Source organism: Eschrichtius robustus, chromosome 19 (genome assembly GCF_028021215.1).
Source record: "Eschrichtius robustus isolate mEscRob2 chromosome 19, mEscRob2.pri, whole genome shotgun sequence".
NCBI lineage: Eukaryota > Metazoa > Chordata > Mammalia > Artiodactyla > Eschrichtiidae > Eschrichtius > Eschrichtius robustus.
In genome coordinates this window covers 63,205,136-63,220,656 of record NC_090842.1, presented here as the reverse complement: position 1 = coordinate 63,220,656, position 15,521 = coordinate 63,205,136, and the positions used below count along the sequence as shown (strand labels likewise).

General features: G+C 58.6%; 2 protein-coding genes across 4 annotated transcripts; both read left to right on the top strand.

Annotated features, from left to right (window-relative positions):
* Window positions 1-45: 45 nt before the first annotated feature.
* AKT1S1 (AKT1 substrate 1) lies at window positions 46-8,391 on the top strand. Of its 3 annotated transcripts, none has more exons than XM_068529223.1 (5): window positions 46-157; window positions 4,087-4,472; window positions 5,579-5,656; window positions 5,750-5,919; window positions 7,333-8,386. In XM_068529223.1, the coding sequence occupies exons 2-5, from the start codon at window positions 4,094-4,096 to the stop codon at window positions 7,474-7,476; spliced, it is 771 nt and encodes a 256-aa protein (XP_068385324.1). In that variant the 5' UTR covers window positions 46-157; window positions 4,087-4,093; the 3' UTR covers window positions 7,477-8,386. The 3 variants fall into 3 exon arrangements, with proteins under 3 accessions (XP_068385324.1, XP_068385323.1, XP_068385325.1); XM_068529222.1 differs by lacking the exon at window positions 46-157 and adding an exon at window positions 713-799 and having other exon boundaries at window positions 7,333-8,391; XM_068529224.1 differs by lacking the exon at window positions 46-157 and adding an exon at window positions 851-3,879 and having other exon boundaries at window positions 3,938-4,472.
* A 655-nt stretch (window positions 8,392-9,046) lies between these two features.
* PNKP (polynucleotide kinase 3'-phosphatase) lies at window positions 9,047-15,460 on the top strand. The gene is made up of 18 exons (XM_068529221.1): window positions 9,047-9,112; window positions 9,205-9,322; window positions 9,578-9,741; window positions 10,381-10,427; window positions 10,767-11,090; window positions 11,861-11,940; window positions 12,020-12,077; window positions 12,170-12,277; window positions 12,655-12,726; window positions 13,757-13,805; window positions 13,923-13,993; window positions 14,074-14,166; window positions 14,254-14,350; window positions 14,427-14,488; window positions 14,774-14,883; window positions 14,963-15,050; window positions 15,144-15,205; window positions 15,287-15,460. Exons 3-18 carry the CDS (start codon window positions 9,591-9,593, stop codon window positions 15,402-15,404), a joined length of 1,590 nt encoding a protein of 529 aa, XP_068385322.1. The 5' UTR covers window positions 9,047-9,112; window positions 9,205-9,322; window positions 9,578-9,590; the 3' UTR covers window positions 15,405-15,460.
* Window positions 15,461-15,521: the final 61 nt, after the last annotated feature.

Sequence of the window (15,521 nt, the reverse complement as noted above, 5' to 3'; positions counted from 1 at the left end):
CCATATTGTGTACTGGCATCGAAGCCAAAGAGATGCCATTTTGCTCGAGGGCACGGACAAGGCCGGTCAGCTGCGGCCATGTTAATGCGGGGCAGTCCCATCTCTCTGCGGGGCGCGAAAGCAAGGTCCTGGAAGAGAGAAACAGTTAAAGAAAAAGGTGAGAGGAGCTGTACATCCCACGAGGCCCCGAAGGACTCGGGTTAACGGGATGAAGCCGTCAGTATCCCCGGGGACGAAGCGGTCCCAGACGAATTCCTGAGTCACCGGCAAGAGAAAGCGTTCTGAGCCGCCATATTGAAGCTGGGCAAACCGAAGCAAGAAAGGATGCCATGTTGGATCTTTGCCAGCCTTGGTGCTGAGGGGGATAGGCTGGAGAGAGAGCCCATATATACATTATGGGCAAATGATGCCAGGCTGGTTGCTATGTCATTAACGGGCCCTGCTTTCCACCAGTTCTGTGGAAGAAGTTATTATGGGGGAGGGACGTTAGGTCGCTTGCATTAGTATACTGTGGTCCTGAGTGTGCGTGCGCATTTTCCCCGTATTTATTGGGGAAATGTTTCCGAGCAAGCTGAAGCTTTTCTTTCACCATCTTTCTTATGGGCACCCTGCCGTCGCTATTGCCCCACTGTGATCCGGCGAAGCCCCCGTGGCCGCCATGTTGGTCTCGGGCGGCCGGGATAAGGGAGGCGGAGTGTGCAGATTGGAGGTGGGCCAACCACGCGGAAGTGACGCAAGGCGCCGCCATGTCTTTTGAGGGCGGCGACGGTGCCGGGCCGGCCATGCTGGCTACGGGCACGTGAGTGGAGGCGGCGTTGTGAACCGCGGTGTGGGGAGAATTTGGCAGTCCGGAGGAGAGGGGCGCTGGGAGGGCGAGCCGCTCGCGGGAGGGGTATAGCCAGCGTAGATCAGAGGGCAGAAATCGCCCAGTGACTCTACGCTGAGCGCTGGAAAGGTGTCGCCCGCGGGAACCGTCGTGTCTGACCCGAGGCAACGCTTAGACAGCCTTATCCTCCGGTCTCTAGACCCACTAGGATCTTTACTTTGGCCGTGGACCATGTCCACAGGGTCGGGGGGTTACTCGGTGGGGCCTCGGGGCGCCCCTCACCCGTCCAAAGGAGGGACTTCCGGTCCTGGCCCCCACCTGGGCGGGCTTTCCTGTTTTCTTCCTAGAGAAGTGGGTCTTTCCCTGGACCCCCCGGGGCGAAGTGGGGACTCTGAGCGGTAGAGAAAGACCCCAGACATTAACCTGCCCCCGGCCACTGGGTGCATCCTCGAGTTCCTCCCACCTTGGGGCGGGGGAGGGGTTTACTTCCAGTTTGACAGGTGGTTGGAGGGGACTTCGCTAGCATCCCTCATTCCTTGGGGGGCTTTTCCTCTTTCCTCGTCTCTTCCTGGAGTCACTTTCCTCACTTCATCTCCTCACCTCATCCTAAAAGGCCAGTCACCTTACCTGTCCCTTCCTCCTCCTGTGGAGGACAGGTCTTACCTCCCTCTCTCCCTAATCTTGAACACCTCCATTTGGGGGGAGGGGGGATCTTCCATCTCTAAGCTCCTTGGAAGATACAGGACTTCCTCCGGAAGCTGAAGGGGTGGGAGACTCTCCTGTGGGGTACTTGGCTTGGCTACTCTCCTGTTGGGTAACCGACGCCAGAGAGCTCCCAAGCCTAGGCAGAGAGGTCTGAGTGAATCACCCTTCTCCTCTTTGAGGTGTGTGGGACCCTCATGACCCACTCACTCCCACTTCACTCTTTTCAGCTATTCTAAGCTATAGGAGTTTGATCTGCTCTTAGAGATGTCGCCTAAGAGAGGAGTTGAATCTTGGTGTCCCAAGGGAGTGAGAGCCCCCTGGCCTAGCACTACAAGGCTTTGTGACATTGGACCAGTCATTTCCCTGCCCTGAGCCTCAGTTTCCTCCATCAGATGGGGATGACCCAAGGAGTGGCTGTGAGACCCTGTGCAGCTCCCAGTTCTGTTGGGTTTTGGAGTCAGGCAGACAGCAGTTTCACCCCACTTCTGCCCTTTCTAGCTGTGTGCCTTCTGACCAGTGCCTTGAGCTCTCTGAGCCTCACTTTTCCCATCTGGACTAGGAGATCATAAATCTTTCCTCATAAGGTAGGCAGGATGGCATTTGGGATTAAGAACAGGTTGCCAGATCCAGGTCCCAGCCGTCCATCTCTCTAGCTGAATGACCCCAGGCAAGATATTGAATCTCCCCGGGCCTCCATTTGCAACTGTAAAGTGGGGTGATCATAGCTCCTCCCTCATAGGGCTGGTGGGAGGGTGGAATGAGATTGTTGATGACACACTCGGGTCCCTGCATAGCCTGTGGGAGGTGTGGTATAAACTTGCTTCAGGGTCTGTCAGGACCGGTACTGGTTGTGCCTCACTGCAAGGGCTTTGTACTCAGTGAGCTTCAACTGCCTCATATGTAAGGTAACAGCTCCCACCTTTGTGGGTCAGGTAGGAGGGGAGATGACAGGTACAGAGTTCCTGCACAGAGTAGGTGCTCAGCAAACACTGGCTTCTATGATCTTGAGTCACAAAGGGCCTGCGAATTGAAATCAAACTTCTACAGCCCTGGAGGGCTAGATCACAGCCCTGCTTGAATCCCTCCAGTGACGGGGAGCTTGCTGCCTCTCTGCGGAGGCTCCTCAGCGGCCCAGCAGGCCTAGCTCACCCACTGGTTTACAGGGAGAAGACAGGCACAGAGAAGGCCATTCAGTGGTGCAAGGTCACACAGCAGTCAGGGCAGGAAGCCAGGCCCCTTGTCCCTTGTTCTTCTCACCTTGTAAGGAGATGCATCCAAGCCGATTATCTGCTTAGGGCAGACCTGTCCTGGGGCCACGGATCACTGACCTCGGGTTGCTCATACTCTGATGGAGGAGGCAGCCAGAGGTACAGCTGTCACAAGCTCGTGTGACATGAGCTATAGTGCAGGCGGCCCAGGGCACTGTGGGTCTAGGGAAGGCATCTGATCCATCCTGCGGGTCAGGGAAGACTTCCAGAGGACCTGCCGGACAGTCTTGTAGGAAGTGCAAGAGCTTTGTGGGCAGAGGACAGCCAGCACCCCGCTTTCTGCTCAACCCCCGCTCTCTGAGACCTGGCATGTGCTGGGCAAGGCTGGTGTCTCAGAGATGAATCTGACAGGGGACGCCCACACTGGCTGGGGAAATGGATGTGGATCTAGGCAGTGCTCCCAGAGGGATATGTGCTAGAACGGGGGTCACTCAGACATTGTGGGAGCCCACAGGTGGGGAGGGGCCAACCTGAGCTAGGGGTGAGTGCAGGAGTGACAAGTACATGGACGACAAGTGGTCCAGGTAGAGGGGGTCCACCTTGACTGAAGGAGCGTGTAAGGATGTGAGGCCGGGGGCAGGCCCTCCAGTGTCGGGCTAAGGGGCTGTGACCTTGTCCTGGGGATGCGGGGGAGGAGCAGAGGCAGCTCCAGGGGTAGAAGGACCCCCTGGGGGGCTGTGTGCCAGCTGGACTGGAGGCTGGGGCGATGGTCCAGGGCAGCACCGTCCATCAGAAATATGATCTGAGCCACCTGTATAATTTGAAATCTTGTTTGAGCCACATTAAAAAAGTGGAAAGAAAACAGATGAAATTCACTTTCACCCTATATTTTATTTAGCCAGCATAAATAAATGTGATCATTTCAACATTTAATCAACTTCAGATTGCTCATGAGATATCTTACATCCTACCTTTTTGTGCTAAGTCTTGAAAACCCCGTGTGGATTTCACACTCGTGGCACCTCTCACTTTGGATCAGTTACATCTCAAGTGCTCCCTAGTCACATGTAGCTGATGGCTCCCGTATTGGACAGGGCAGGGCCAAGAGGAGAGAGCGGGGCTGTGGGGACGAGGGATGGGGCTGGGGGCTGAGGACAGGGCCTGCAGGGCTGGACGGGGAGGAGCCCTGGGGGAGTAGGGGGCTGGGGGAAAGATGCGGAGCTCTGCTGGGATCAGGTGGAGAGGAGGGATGGGGGTGGAGTCCAGGGGCTGGTGGACACACGGGGCTGGGTGTGGACGGCAAAGTCAGCGAAGCCTCAGCCCACTGTGTCGTGCTCTGCCCCGCAGGGCGCGGATGGCGTCGGGGCGCCCCGAGGAGCTGTGGGAGGCGGTGGTGGGGGCTGCCGAGCGCTTCCGGGCCCGGACGGGCACGGAGCTGGTGCTGCTGACGGCTGCGCCCCCCCCGCCCCCTCGCCCGGGCCCCTGCGCCTATGCAGCCCACGGTCGAGGGGCCCTGGCCGAGGCTGCCCGCCGCTGCCTCCACGACATCGCCCTGGCCCACCGGGCTGCCGCCGCCGCCCGGCCCCCCGTGCCCCCACCAGCACCGCAGCCGCCCAGCCCTGCACGGAGCCCACCCCGGCCTACCCTAGCCAGGGAGGAAGATGAGGAGGACGAGGACGAGCCAACGGAGACAGAGACCTCTGGGGAGCGGCTGGGCGTCAGCGATAATGGAGGTGAGAAGGGCAGGGGCAGGGGCCGGGGTGGTTCTTGGTAAGTTGCCTCCTCAGTGGGTTTTTCTGGAGGGGTACAGCTTGCTTGTCTCTGAGCCCTAATGTTCATGGAAGCTGCAGGCTTGCCTGTGACTCACTCTGTGACCTTGAGCGAATCATTTCTTTCTCTTCTCTGAGCTTCAGTTTCCTTCCAACACGTCCGGGGGCCAGCTCTGTGCTGGGAGATGCTGGGCACAGAGAAAGCCAACTTGGGGTCTTTTCTCTAGGGACTCTGGGTCTGGCCAAGGAATTGGAGTCCTGACATGAAGCAGTGCCCTATGGAGGCCATGGCGGGGGAGGGAGCCTCCTGAGCCGGGTGCATGAGTAGAACAGAACTTGTTTCCAAATCTGGGGTGCCTAATGCCTGTGAGAGCAAAGACAGGAGTTAAAGAGGAGTCAGAGATACAAGCAACAGCTGAAGAAGCAACTAGCTGCATTGGGGGAAACGTGGAGGTTGGATGCTTCCCAGAGACTGCACTGTAACATTAGGGCTTTGAAGAGTGAGTAGGAGTTCTCCGGCAGTGGGTGGGTGGGGGATCCAGTAAGTAGTTACTCATTTGTTACTGCTACTACCAATGGCTGACTTCCTCACTGTTGCTGGAGAAACCCTCATAGAGTTAAGGGCACAGACTCTGGAGCCAGGTGGCCTGGGTTCAAATCCTGGTGACACCACTTATTAGATGTGGGACTAAGGGCAAGTGAGTGAATCTCTCTGTGCCTCCAGGTCCCCATTTGTCAAACAGGGATCATAATCATCTCATATTTCTCTCAGCCTGTATTTTGAGTCAGTTCATCCCAAACAGATCTTACAGATTTCATGTTCGTCCAGCCAGTTGCTTTCACCTGGGGATGTACCACATAGAGAGAAACTGGATTTATTTCTGCCGAAGGCCAGTCAGATAACCAGGGGAAAGGTGTTCGTGGCAGAGGGAATAATTATTCCAGAAGCCCCGAGGCTTGCAAGGGCCTGGCCAGTGCAGGGAACGGGGAGGCGGTGGCAGTGGCTGGAGTCTAGAGCGCATGGAGTCCAGCGGGACTCAACTGGCCTGGGCCTCTAATGCCATCCACAGGACTCTTTGTGATGGACGAGGATACCACGCTCCAGGACCTGCCCCCCTTCTGCGAGTCAGACCCTGAGAGCACGGATGGTGAGTGTCACAGGCTGTCCCCATCCCTGGAGAGGGGGGTGGGGAGCTGGGAGGAAGGCAGGGACAGAGGCTGAAGTCCACCTTCTCTCCCAGATGGCAGCCTGAGCGAGGAGACCCCCGCTGGGCCCCCAGCCTACTCAGTGCCCCCGGCCTCAGCCCTGCCCACACAGCAGTATGCCAAGTCCCTGCCCGTGTCCGTGCCCGTCTGGGCCTTCAAGGAGAAGAGGACAGAAGCTCGGTCATCCGATGAGGAGAACGGGCCGGTGAGGGGCAAATGGGAGGTGGGGAGGAGGATGTCAGGAAGGGCTCAGAGCTGTCTCCTCCAGGAAGCCCTCGGACGTGGATGCCACGTTTCTCAGGATTGATCCTCCCCTCCTACTCATAAGGCTGGCTCTTGGGCTAGAGCCCTGCAGTTTTAACTATCGCAGCCTTGTAATGTGCCCCAGTGCCTTGTAGAGAAAGCAGCCTCTCCTTTCCAGGAACAGCTCCACTTATAGAATACGTGGTCTGCACAGGGCACAAGTATTTTAGTATCCCCTCCGGATGGGGAAACTGAGGCTCAGAGGGGTCAGATCACCTGCCACCCCCACCCCACATATTCCTGGCCCCTCCTGGAATTTGTGCCACCTCCCTTGTCCTCTGTTCCTCCCTCCCCCACTGTCCTACACATGGAGTTCCTGGGCTGGCCTGGGTGGGTCCTTATCTCCCATCACTAAAGCTCCCTGAAGCAGAGGGGAAACTGAGGCACTGAGAATACACATGACTTCCTGAGACTCAGCCTGTAAGGGGCAGCGCTGGGATTGGAACCTAGCTTACTTTTGGAAAAGAGCTATGGACTTGCAGGGAGGAGGCCTTGCATCCCATGGTTCCCCCTCCCTGTGACACCTCTCAGTGTCCTCATTTACAGACTAGCAGGGCCCATCAGCTGCTGCTGTCCTTGTTTGTCATTGGTGGAAACACAGTTAATTAACTGAACCTTTGAGGCCTGAGTGCTGGGTCCTGGGCTGGCCTCCGAGAGGGCCCGGGTCCAGCTTCTGTTTGTGGCCTCTCCCATTCCGCTGGACGTCAGGCCCAGCTCAGGGTGACAGGGGCCCTAAGGGAGGTAGTGCTAGGTGCTGGGGCTGCAGGCAGAATGACAGGACCCCTCCCCAGTGGAGACTGACAGGGAGAGGGCTCCTTTCTCTACGGCGCTGGTGACATGGTCGTTCACCCTTCTTTAGCAATCACTATGCTGATTATCTCAGACCCTGTTATCAGCCCCGTTTTTCGAAGGGGAGACTGAAACCTAGGGAGGTAAAATCCCTGTTGACAGCTAGTGGGTGGCAGAAGCCTGATTAGAACCTGACTGAATCCCGAACCCGGATCCTTAGATGTGAGACCCTCTGGGTGCACACAGCTGTGATGGTCAGCAGACAGGCAGCACTTCCACTATGTGGAAGGATGGCGGTGAGACAGGCCTCTGTGTGTGCACATAGGAGGCCGAGAATGGGGGGAGGAGAGGAGCAGGAAGGCTCTTGGAGGAGGTGGTGTTTTGAGTTGGGTGGCAGAGCCCTAAATGGAGCAGGACAGGGTGAAGGGCCTTCCTGGCCATAGGCATCGCAGGGGCAAAAGTGCTAGGAGGGGACCTGGAGCCCAGGGTGTAGGCTCTGACCCCGTCCGTGTCGCCGTTCCCGCAGCCCTCCTCGCCGGACCTGGACCGTATCGCGGCGAGCATGCGCGCGCTGGTGTTGCGGGAGGCCGAGGACACTCAGGTCTTCGGGGACCTGCCGCGGCCACGGCTCAACACCAGCGACTTCCAGAAGCTGAAGCGGAAATACTGAGGCCCAGGGAGCTTCCCGGCCCGGCGTCCGCCCCACCCCCACACTACACCCCTGCCCCGCCCCCGGGGCCCGCCAATCCGAGTCAGATCCGGGACCGGCCTCCCGGGCCACCAGGATTGACCAGCCCCTGCCAACCCCCGCCGCCCTTCCAGCCCACGACCGCTCCCGCGCGGATGAGCGAGGCCTGTCCAGTTTCCCGATTGGGTCTGTTTTCTCTCTGCCCAGCGACAGATTCTTTCTATTAAGGGATTGTCTCGCTCCCCGATCGGGGCGTGGCTAGTTGGCCAACTCCGTCGTTTTCCGCCTAGCAACAAGGGCTTTGCTCGCACGGCATTGGCTCCATTCCTGAAAGAGCACAGTCAAGCTCCAGGATTGGGTAGTGGCCCTCGACTTCAGCACAGTGAACGGGCAGCTCCTTCACTTGATTGGCTCGAACACTGTAAAGGGCTTGACCAATCTCCCGAGAGAGCCATCACCCCTCCTGAGTTCCCCCACCTGATTGGCTCCACTTCTGGGGGCGTGGCCAACCCTCTTCCTGTGCCCAGGATTGGCCTGTGGCCTTAAATTTACGTTCTTTACACTACTGGGGCTGGGGTCGTCTTTTGCCGAAGTCCAGACAATTGTCCCTCTGGCCCCCTCAGGGATGGCCCGATCCTGTTCCCGCGTCTGACACCCTCTCATTGGTTCCATCCCACAACAGCCTGCCAATCAAACCCGTCCTTGCATCCAGGACGTTACCAGCTCCCGCCCCTCTCCCCCCACCCCCACAGGTGCCTTAAAGGGCCCTCGTCCACCCAAGGTGGGGGGCAGGGGGCCTCACTCTCCGGCCCTGGTGTGGGGGAGAGAGTGGAGGGTCGGGATCGGGAGTTGGGAGGGGCGCTCTGAGATTAAAGAGCTTTACCTCTGACAAGTGAGTATGAGGTGTGTTGTGGGTATTCATTTAACATTTTCTGGAGCCAAATTAGCAGCGTCTCATTGCTTCTCAGTGCAACGCTGGGAATGGGACTCGTCCCCATTTTACGGACAAGAAAAGAGAGATTCACGGGGTGGGAGGAAGGATTCCATTCCTGTATGATCGTGGAGTCCCAATCTTCAGGGCTTTGAGTGTTGGGATCGGAATAGTTTAATGAGTCAGTCTCCTGAGCCCACATAGTGCCCAGGAAAGCCAGGAACCTCCAGCTGAGGCCGGGAGTTTTCTGACTAACGTAAGACAGCTGGAGGTTAGAGAACAAGTGGCGCCTGGTCCGAAGATGTAAACGCGGAATCCCCATGTCCCATCAGACCACCACCGATGGAATGCTAACAACAGACAAAACGTAGGGCAAACTATCACCTAGACACTTTTATAAGTTATTTACATGTACTAACTCATTTAATCTTCCTAGTAACCCCACAAAGTGGAAACGATTATCCCCATACTGTAGATGAGAAAACTGCAGCATCCAGGGTAGGGTTGCTGTCGGGGCGGGGTTTCTTCGACTGACAATAATCGTAACGAGAATTTCCTCCCGCTATAACTGTCTCCGGCAAAGGGAATGAAAATTAGAGTTCAACGTGGAAAGAGGAAAAAATGTGTGAACAGGGAATCTACCCCCCCTACTGGCCTGCATCTCATACTGCATCAGGAGAGATGAAGGTCAGAGCAGCGGAGGGACCTTAGGGGCACTGTGTCTGGGAAGGGGCGGGGCTTATGGCCAGGCGGAGCCAATGCCCCGCCCACTTTGGTAGGACGAGTCATTTCCGTCCGCGGAGAAACAGAGGCAGTCGCCGGCCGAGTTGCGAGCAGAGCGCCTCCGGCAGGCCCACCCTGGTCGGAAGCGGCGAGTGAGCCAAGCGGCGGGCAAGGGTGAGTGTGGGGCCGAGGCGAGAGCGCTAGAGTTTCTCAGCCTTTGCCGTGGGAAGTTGGAGTCCGGGGTCCCGGAGGGAAGGAGTGGGGCGTCGTCGCCTGGGAAACGGCGGGAGCCCCAGGCCGGCGAGTGGGTGGGATTTCCGGAGCCTTTAGCGGATGAAGGGAATTCCTGGTGTAGAGGGTGAGAGGAGGCGGGACTTCCTTTAGCAACTGAGGGCTGCCGCTCAAACCTATTAACCTACTTTCCTTTAGGCCGGCTCCCAGGATGGCCAAGGTGGAGGCCCAGGGCCGCCTGTGGCTGGAGAGCCCCCCTGGGGGAGCGCCTCCCATCTTCCTGCCCTTGGGTGGGCAAGCCCTGGTGCTGGGCCGGGGACCCTTGACGCAGGTTACCGACCGGAAGTGCTCCAGAAACCAAGGTGGGCAGGGAGGAGCCTGAGCTGGAGGGGGTGTGGTCCGCTTCAGGAGCGGGAACACAATCAATGGGAAAGATAGTCCAGGAATTGCGTGGTGCAGCCAGTCCTGAAGTTGGTAGGTGGCATGTGGGGAGCACAGGAAGAAAAAGTTTGTGCCTGACCCGGAACTAGCCAGACACCTTGGGCGGGAGCGGATGGAGTCAATCCCGAGACACTTTGTCACTGGGAAGACGATACTCACAGGCCACCGGGAAGGCTTGAATCAGGCCACGACCCTTGTCAAGGAGAGAGACGATCCTATGGAGAAAAGTGCATATTGCTAAGCAGAGATGGGTGGTAGCGGGCCAAGCCCAGAACCTGCATCTTGCCAAGGTCTGTGTTGTCAAGCAGAAGCCAATTCTATACGGAAAAGTACCTGCCCTGCCCCTAGGCGAGGACCAGTGACACAGGCAATCGTTAAGGCCTTTATCTGGGTACTGCATGTCAAGGAGTGAGCCAATTCTACTTAGAAATAAACTGCTTCCTCCTGCCGGATGGGTGCTGTAGCCCCATACTGTGGTCTGAAGTTGGCCATGCTCCCCAGTGAGGAGGGAAGCAGTCACACAAGGATTCAAATCCTGACTCCACCCCCTCAATCCTCAGTGGAGCTGGTCGCTGACCCTGAGACTCGGACGGTGGCAGTGAAACAGGTACCAGTTCGTTAGCAAGGGGCCTGGGGGGTGGAGTGGCGGTGGGGGGTGTGGAGAATCGCCACCCAGCGGGGAACAGGCCCAATTGGGAAAATCTGATTCTGGGAGGGGAACAGGTGTGCCTGTTTCAATGTGGTAAACATCCATCCCCGTTTAAATTGGGTAAGACTGGATGCTTATAACCTTCCCAGAGCCCTGATTGGTGGTACAAGGTGAAGAGGCGGGACTTAAGGATCTGATTGGCTGGTGGAGAAAGGCGAGTCCTTTCCCGGGTTATTTGATTGGAGGAGGTTGCCGCTGGGGGTGGAGCCAGTTTGAGTCCTCCCTCTCTCTCTACAGCTGGGAGTTAACCCCTCAACTGCCGGGACTCAGGAGCTGAGAACAGGGTTGGAGGGTTCTCTGGGGGTGGGGGACACGCTGTATTTGGTCAATGGCCTCCACCCGCTGACCCTGCGCTGGGAAGAGGCTCGCACGCCAGAATCCCAGCCAGACACTCCACCAGGCACCCCTCCTGTGGCCCCGGAGGAGGAGGAGGAGGAGGAGGAGGAGGAGGAGGAGGAGGATGAACAGCAGAAAAAGCGGATAAGGAAGTCATCCCCTGGCTGGGAGAGCTTCCAGAAGCTGCTAGTGTTCACGGCACCTGGTGTGAAGCCCCGGGGCAAGGTGAGGCCCAAGCTGGGGACTGAGGGAACACAGCCCCTTATATGCAGTTAACACCCAAACAAAACTTAGCTCCTGTTTGGATTTTTATGGCTATTAGCCCTCCGAGGTGAAAAAGGGCAGGGGAAGAGACTGGGTCGGATATGAAACCCATTTTATTTATTTATTTATTTTAAAGAGGAAGGCTTGCTTTTTTTAATTTTTTTTTAAAGTATTTGTTTATTTATTTATTTATGGCTGTGTTGGGTCTTCGTTTCTGTGCTAGGGCTTTCTCTAGTTGCGGCAAGCAGGGGCCACTCTTCATCGCGGTGCGCGGGCCTCTCACTATCGTGGCCTCTCTTGTTGCGGAGCACAGGCTCCAGACGCGCAGGCTCAGTAATTGTGGCTCACGGGCCCAGCTGCTCCGCGGCACGTGGGATCTTCCCAGACCAGGGCTCGAACCCGTGTCCCCTGCATTGGCAGGCAGATTCTCAACCACTGCGCCACCAGGGAAGCCCTGAAACCCATTTTAAAGATTGGAATACTGAGGGGCTCAGGAGGAATAGGAGGTAGTAGAGTGAAGATTTCACTCTCTGAACTCAGTGTCCGAGATGCATCTTTGCTGTGCCTTGTCCTTACATAAGATGTGTAGGCCCGCTGTGACTCAGTTTCTCCATCTGTAAGGGGTGGGTGGTAATAGTCCCCAGCTTGCAGGGTTGATGTGAACCAGCCTGTGAGTGAGGGGGATCAGAGGTGTAACAGTGCTGTTCTTCCTCTTTTCTGGGTAACGCCAGGTGGCCGGTTTTGATCTGGATGGGACCCTCATCACCACACGTTCTGGGAAGGTCTTTCCCACTGGCCCCAGTGACTGGAGGTGATAAGAGACAGGAGGAGGGGGTGGGTGAGGTGCACTCCGGGCTCCATGTCACGTTGCTCTTCCACACCCGCCCTAGGATCTTGTACCGAGAGATTACACAGAAGCTCTGGGAACTGGCCGCCGAAGGTTACAAGGTGTGTGTGCGTGTGCGCGCGTGGTGGCGGGTTCACAGGGCAGGTCCGGGCCTGATGAGGAGGGCGCCGGCTGACACCCGTCCGCTTCCCAGCTGGTGATCTTCACCAACCAGATGGGCATTGGGCGCGGGAAGCTGCCAGCGGAGGAGTTCAAGGCCAAGGTGGAGGCTGTGGTGGAGAAGCTGGGGGTCCCCTTTCAGGTATGGCTGTAAGGGAGGCTGAAGGGCTATGTGGAGGGACAGAGACTCTGAGACGGGTGGAGGGGGGGGACAGGGACCCAGAGAGAGGGGAACAGAGACAGCGAGATGGGACAGAGGGAACAGAGACCCAGGGAGAAGGTATGACATGGTGAGCAAGTTGGAGAGGTGGTGGGAACAGAGACCCTGGGTGAGTGGGGTGTGGGCCCCGGGTGGGGTTATGCTGACAAACCCATTGTAAGTAGCAAGTTCCAGGGCACCAGGCGCTCTCTGGATTGGTGAGGGTCAGGGTAGCATCCTTGGGACCCATGTGCCCTTGAAGGACTCTGGGTGCTGGAGGAGGAGCCAAGGATGGTGTCTAACCTCTGCCCCACCCACAGGTCCTGGTGGCCACGCACGCAGGCTTGTACCGGAAGCCGGTGATCGGCATGTGGGACCACCTGCAGGAGCAGGTGAGCTTCGGACTCCCAATGGCTCTCCTTTTCCCTCTGTGGCCCCTTGCTCTCTGCCCTGCCTCCCCACTCTGGGTCTCTGGTGCATGACCTTCCTCTCATCCCCTACCCTGGCCTGGCCTTCTCAGTTTCTTTGCTATCATGTCCTAGTGTTGGTATGTGAGGCCGGTGCTGTGAAAAACAGTGGTGGAGAGAGAAGTCACTCATGGATCCATTCATTCGTTTGGGTGTGCGTTTGTTCTGAAGTTCAGCAGCTTCTTGAGCTGAAAATATTACTGAACAAGACAAGCCTGCCTGCTGCCAAATCAGGGAGGGTGCAGACTATAAATGCATTGACGGATGTGTGAAATAGCAGAGTGAGGATGAGGCAGGGTGTTGGTTTACCTACGGAGCTCAGCGAAAGCCTCTCTGAGGTGCCCTTGAGTAAAGATATAAAGCTGCTGAGGGAGGGAGCCATGTGTGTATCTGAGGGAAGAGTGGTCCAGGTAGGAGCAACGCCAAGAGCAAGGGTCCTGAGGTGGGACCGAGCCTGGTGTGCTCATGGGCAGTGAGGAGGCCCGTGTGGCTGTACCTGAGTGGGTGAGGGGGAAAGTGAGGGGTATGAGGTCAGAGAGCAGGGGTCAGGCTCTCAGGCTTCGTGGGCCACAGCGAGGTGGCCACCGGGAGGATTGGGAGGAGAGCGTCCGGAGCCGCGGTAAGTGGGAACTTGCGCCCTCTGGCGGCCGTTTGGGGAACAGACGGGCGAAAGTGGGAGCCAGGAGACCAGGAAGGAGTGACCAAATATTCCAGAGACGTGCTGGTGGCCAGGATCGAGTTGGTGGTGCCGGCAAAGGGGGTGAGAAGTGGCCGGAGGGCGGGGCCGACAGGATTCGCTGATGGATTGGGTGTGGAGCATGAGAGGTTAGAGATAGGCCTCATGTGGGGCACAGACCAAGCTGAGCATCCCGGCAGGACCCGTTAGTGCTCTGGGGGGGATAGATGTGTGAATAGGTTCCTTACTGCCTGTCGTCTATCACCTGTCCCTCCCCAGGCCAACGAGGGCGTGCCCATCTCCATCGGGGACAGCGTCTTTGTGGGAGGTAAGGGCCTGGGGGTGGGGAAATGTGTGGGTCCGCAGGGCTGATGCAGGTGGGCTGGGGACCCCCGTCCCCAAGGTTCCTGGTGGAGACGGGTTTGTATCCTCCCATGTGTTCCAGATGCAGCTGGACGCCCAGCCAACTGGGCCCCTGGGCGCAAGAAGAAAGACTTCTCTTGCGCTGACCGCCTGGTGAGGCCCGCTCTATCCAGTCCCTGCGCCCCCCCCCGAGCCCAGCCACTACCCAGTCTGACGTGTGCCCTTGCCCCCAGTTTGCCCTCAACCTGGGCCTGCCCTTCGCCACGCCAGAGGAGTTCTTTCTGAAATGGCCCATGGCCCGCTTCGAGCTCCCAGCCTTTGACCCGGTGAGGCCCGAGGGGCGGGCTGGGGGCAGAGTGGGGGGCATGCAGGGATGGGGAGGGGGTCTCGCTCATCATGTCTGCCCCTCCCAGAGGACCGTCTCCTGCTCTGGGCCTCTCTGCCTCCCTGAGTCCAGCTCCCTCTTAAGCTCAGACCCTGAGGTGGTTGTCGCCGTGGGATTTCCTGGGGGTGAGACTCCTGCCCCCCAGAAGCCCCAGCCCTGCTCCGACTTCTCAGGCCCCCACTAATGCTGCGCCCTTCACAGCTGGGAAGTCCACCTTCCTCCAGGAACATCTCGTGTCAGCCGGATACGTCCACGTGAACAGGGTAGGACCTCATCCGCAGCCCCTCCATTGGTCTTGAGTCCCTCCCCTCCGCCCCCCCACCCCCCACCGAGAGCTGTCCTCTAGGTCTCTGCTCCCCCGGCATCTGTCCTTCTTTCCGGCTCTGCCCCCTGCCCCCAGGTCCTCTCTCTAGGTCCCTGCCCCCCTCTCTCTGCCTTTCACCCCTACCCTGGATCCCTAATCCTGTATCTCTGGGTCTTCCTCTCTGGTGCTGTCCCCCTGGGTCTCCTGGCCCCCATCTGTGACCTACTCTTTCTGGGTCCCCCAGGACACTCTGGGCTCGTGGCAGCGCTGCGTGACCACGTGCGAGGCGGCTCTGAAGCAAAGGAAACGGGTCGTGATTGACAACACGAACCCGGACGTCCAGAGCCGGGCCAGGTACTGGGGTCCCAGGGGAGGGCTCTGTAGGGTGGGCCCCGGGCCCTTTGCCAGCTCCCCACTTCCCCGGCCCCCACAGGTACATCAAGTGTGCCCGAGACGCAGGCGTCCCCTGCCGCTGCTTCCTCTTCAGCGCCACCCTGGAGCAGGCACGCCACAACAACCGGGTGAGCCGGCCCCTGCCTCCCCAGCCCCCCCCCCCCCCCACATGCCCCGTCCCCCCGCCCCGGCCTGGCCAGCCTGACCTCCGCCCCCCGCAGTTCCGGGACATGACGGACTCCTCTCACATCCCCGTGACCGACATCGTCATTTACGGCTACAGGTAGGCGCCGCGGGCAGGGAGGGACGCCAGGTCGAGCCTGTACGTTGGGCCTCACCTCCACCCACCGCCCTCTGCCGCCAGGAAGCAGCTCGAGGCCCCCACGCTGGCCGAAGGCTTCGCCGCCGTCCTGGAGATCCCGTTCCGGCTCCACGTGGCGCCGCAGCTCGAGCGGCTGTACCGCCAGTTCTCCGAGGGCTGAGCCGACGCCCACCCCCCGCCTGCTCCCCACCCCACAATAAATGCTCTTTTTCTTCATGCTTGACCAGCATTTTGCTCCCAGCCGGGCTGGGAGCACAGGGCCACCAGCCCGGTCTCC

Bases quoted from the DNA above. Each gene is read 5' to 3' on its own strand.
- AKT1S1 (XM_068529224.1), top strand. From the start codon at position 3,814: ATGGCTCCCGTATTGGACAGGGCAGGGCCAAGAGGAGAGAGCGGGGCT. The intron at 3,880-3,937 runs GCTGGGGGCTGA...CTGGGGGAGTAG, and splicing joins CTGTGGGGACGAGGGATGGG to GGGGCTGGGGGAAAGATGCG. The intron at 5,657-5,749 runs GTGAGTGTCACA...CTTCTCTCCCAG, and splicing joins AGACCCTGAGAGCACGGATG to ATGGCAGCCTGAGCGAGGAG.
- PNKP (XM_068529221.1), top strand. From the start codon at position 9,591: ATGGCCAAGGTGGAGGCCCAGGGCCGCCTGTGGCTGGAGAGCCCCCCT. The intron at 13,994-14,073 runs GTGAGGCCCGCT...CCTTGCCCCCAG, and splicing joins TCTCTTGCGCTGACCGCCTG to TTTGCCCTCAACCTGGGCCT. The intron at 14,489-14,773 runs GTAGGACCTCAT...TGGGTCCCCCAG, and splicing joins GATACGTCCACGTGAACAGG to GACACTCTGGGCTCGTGGCA.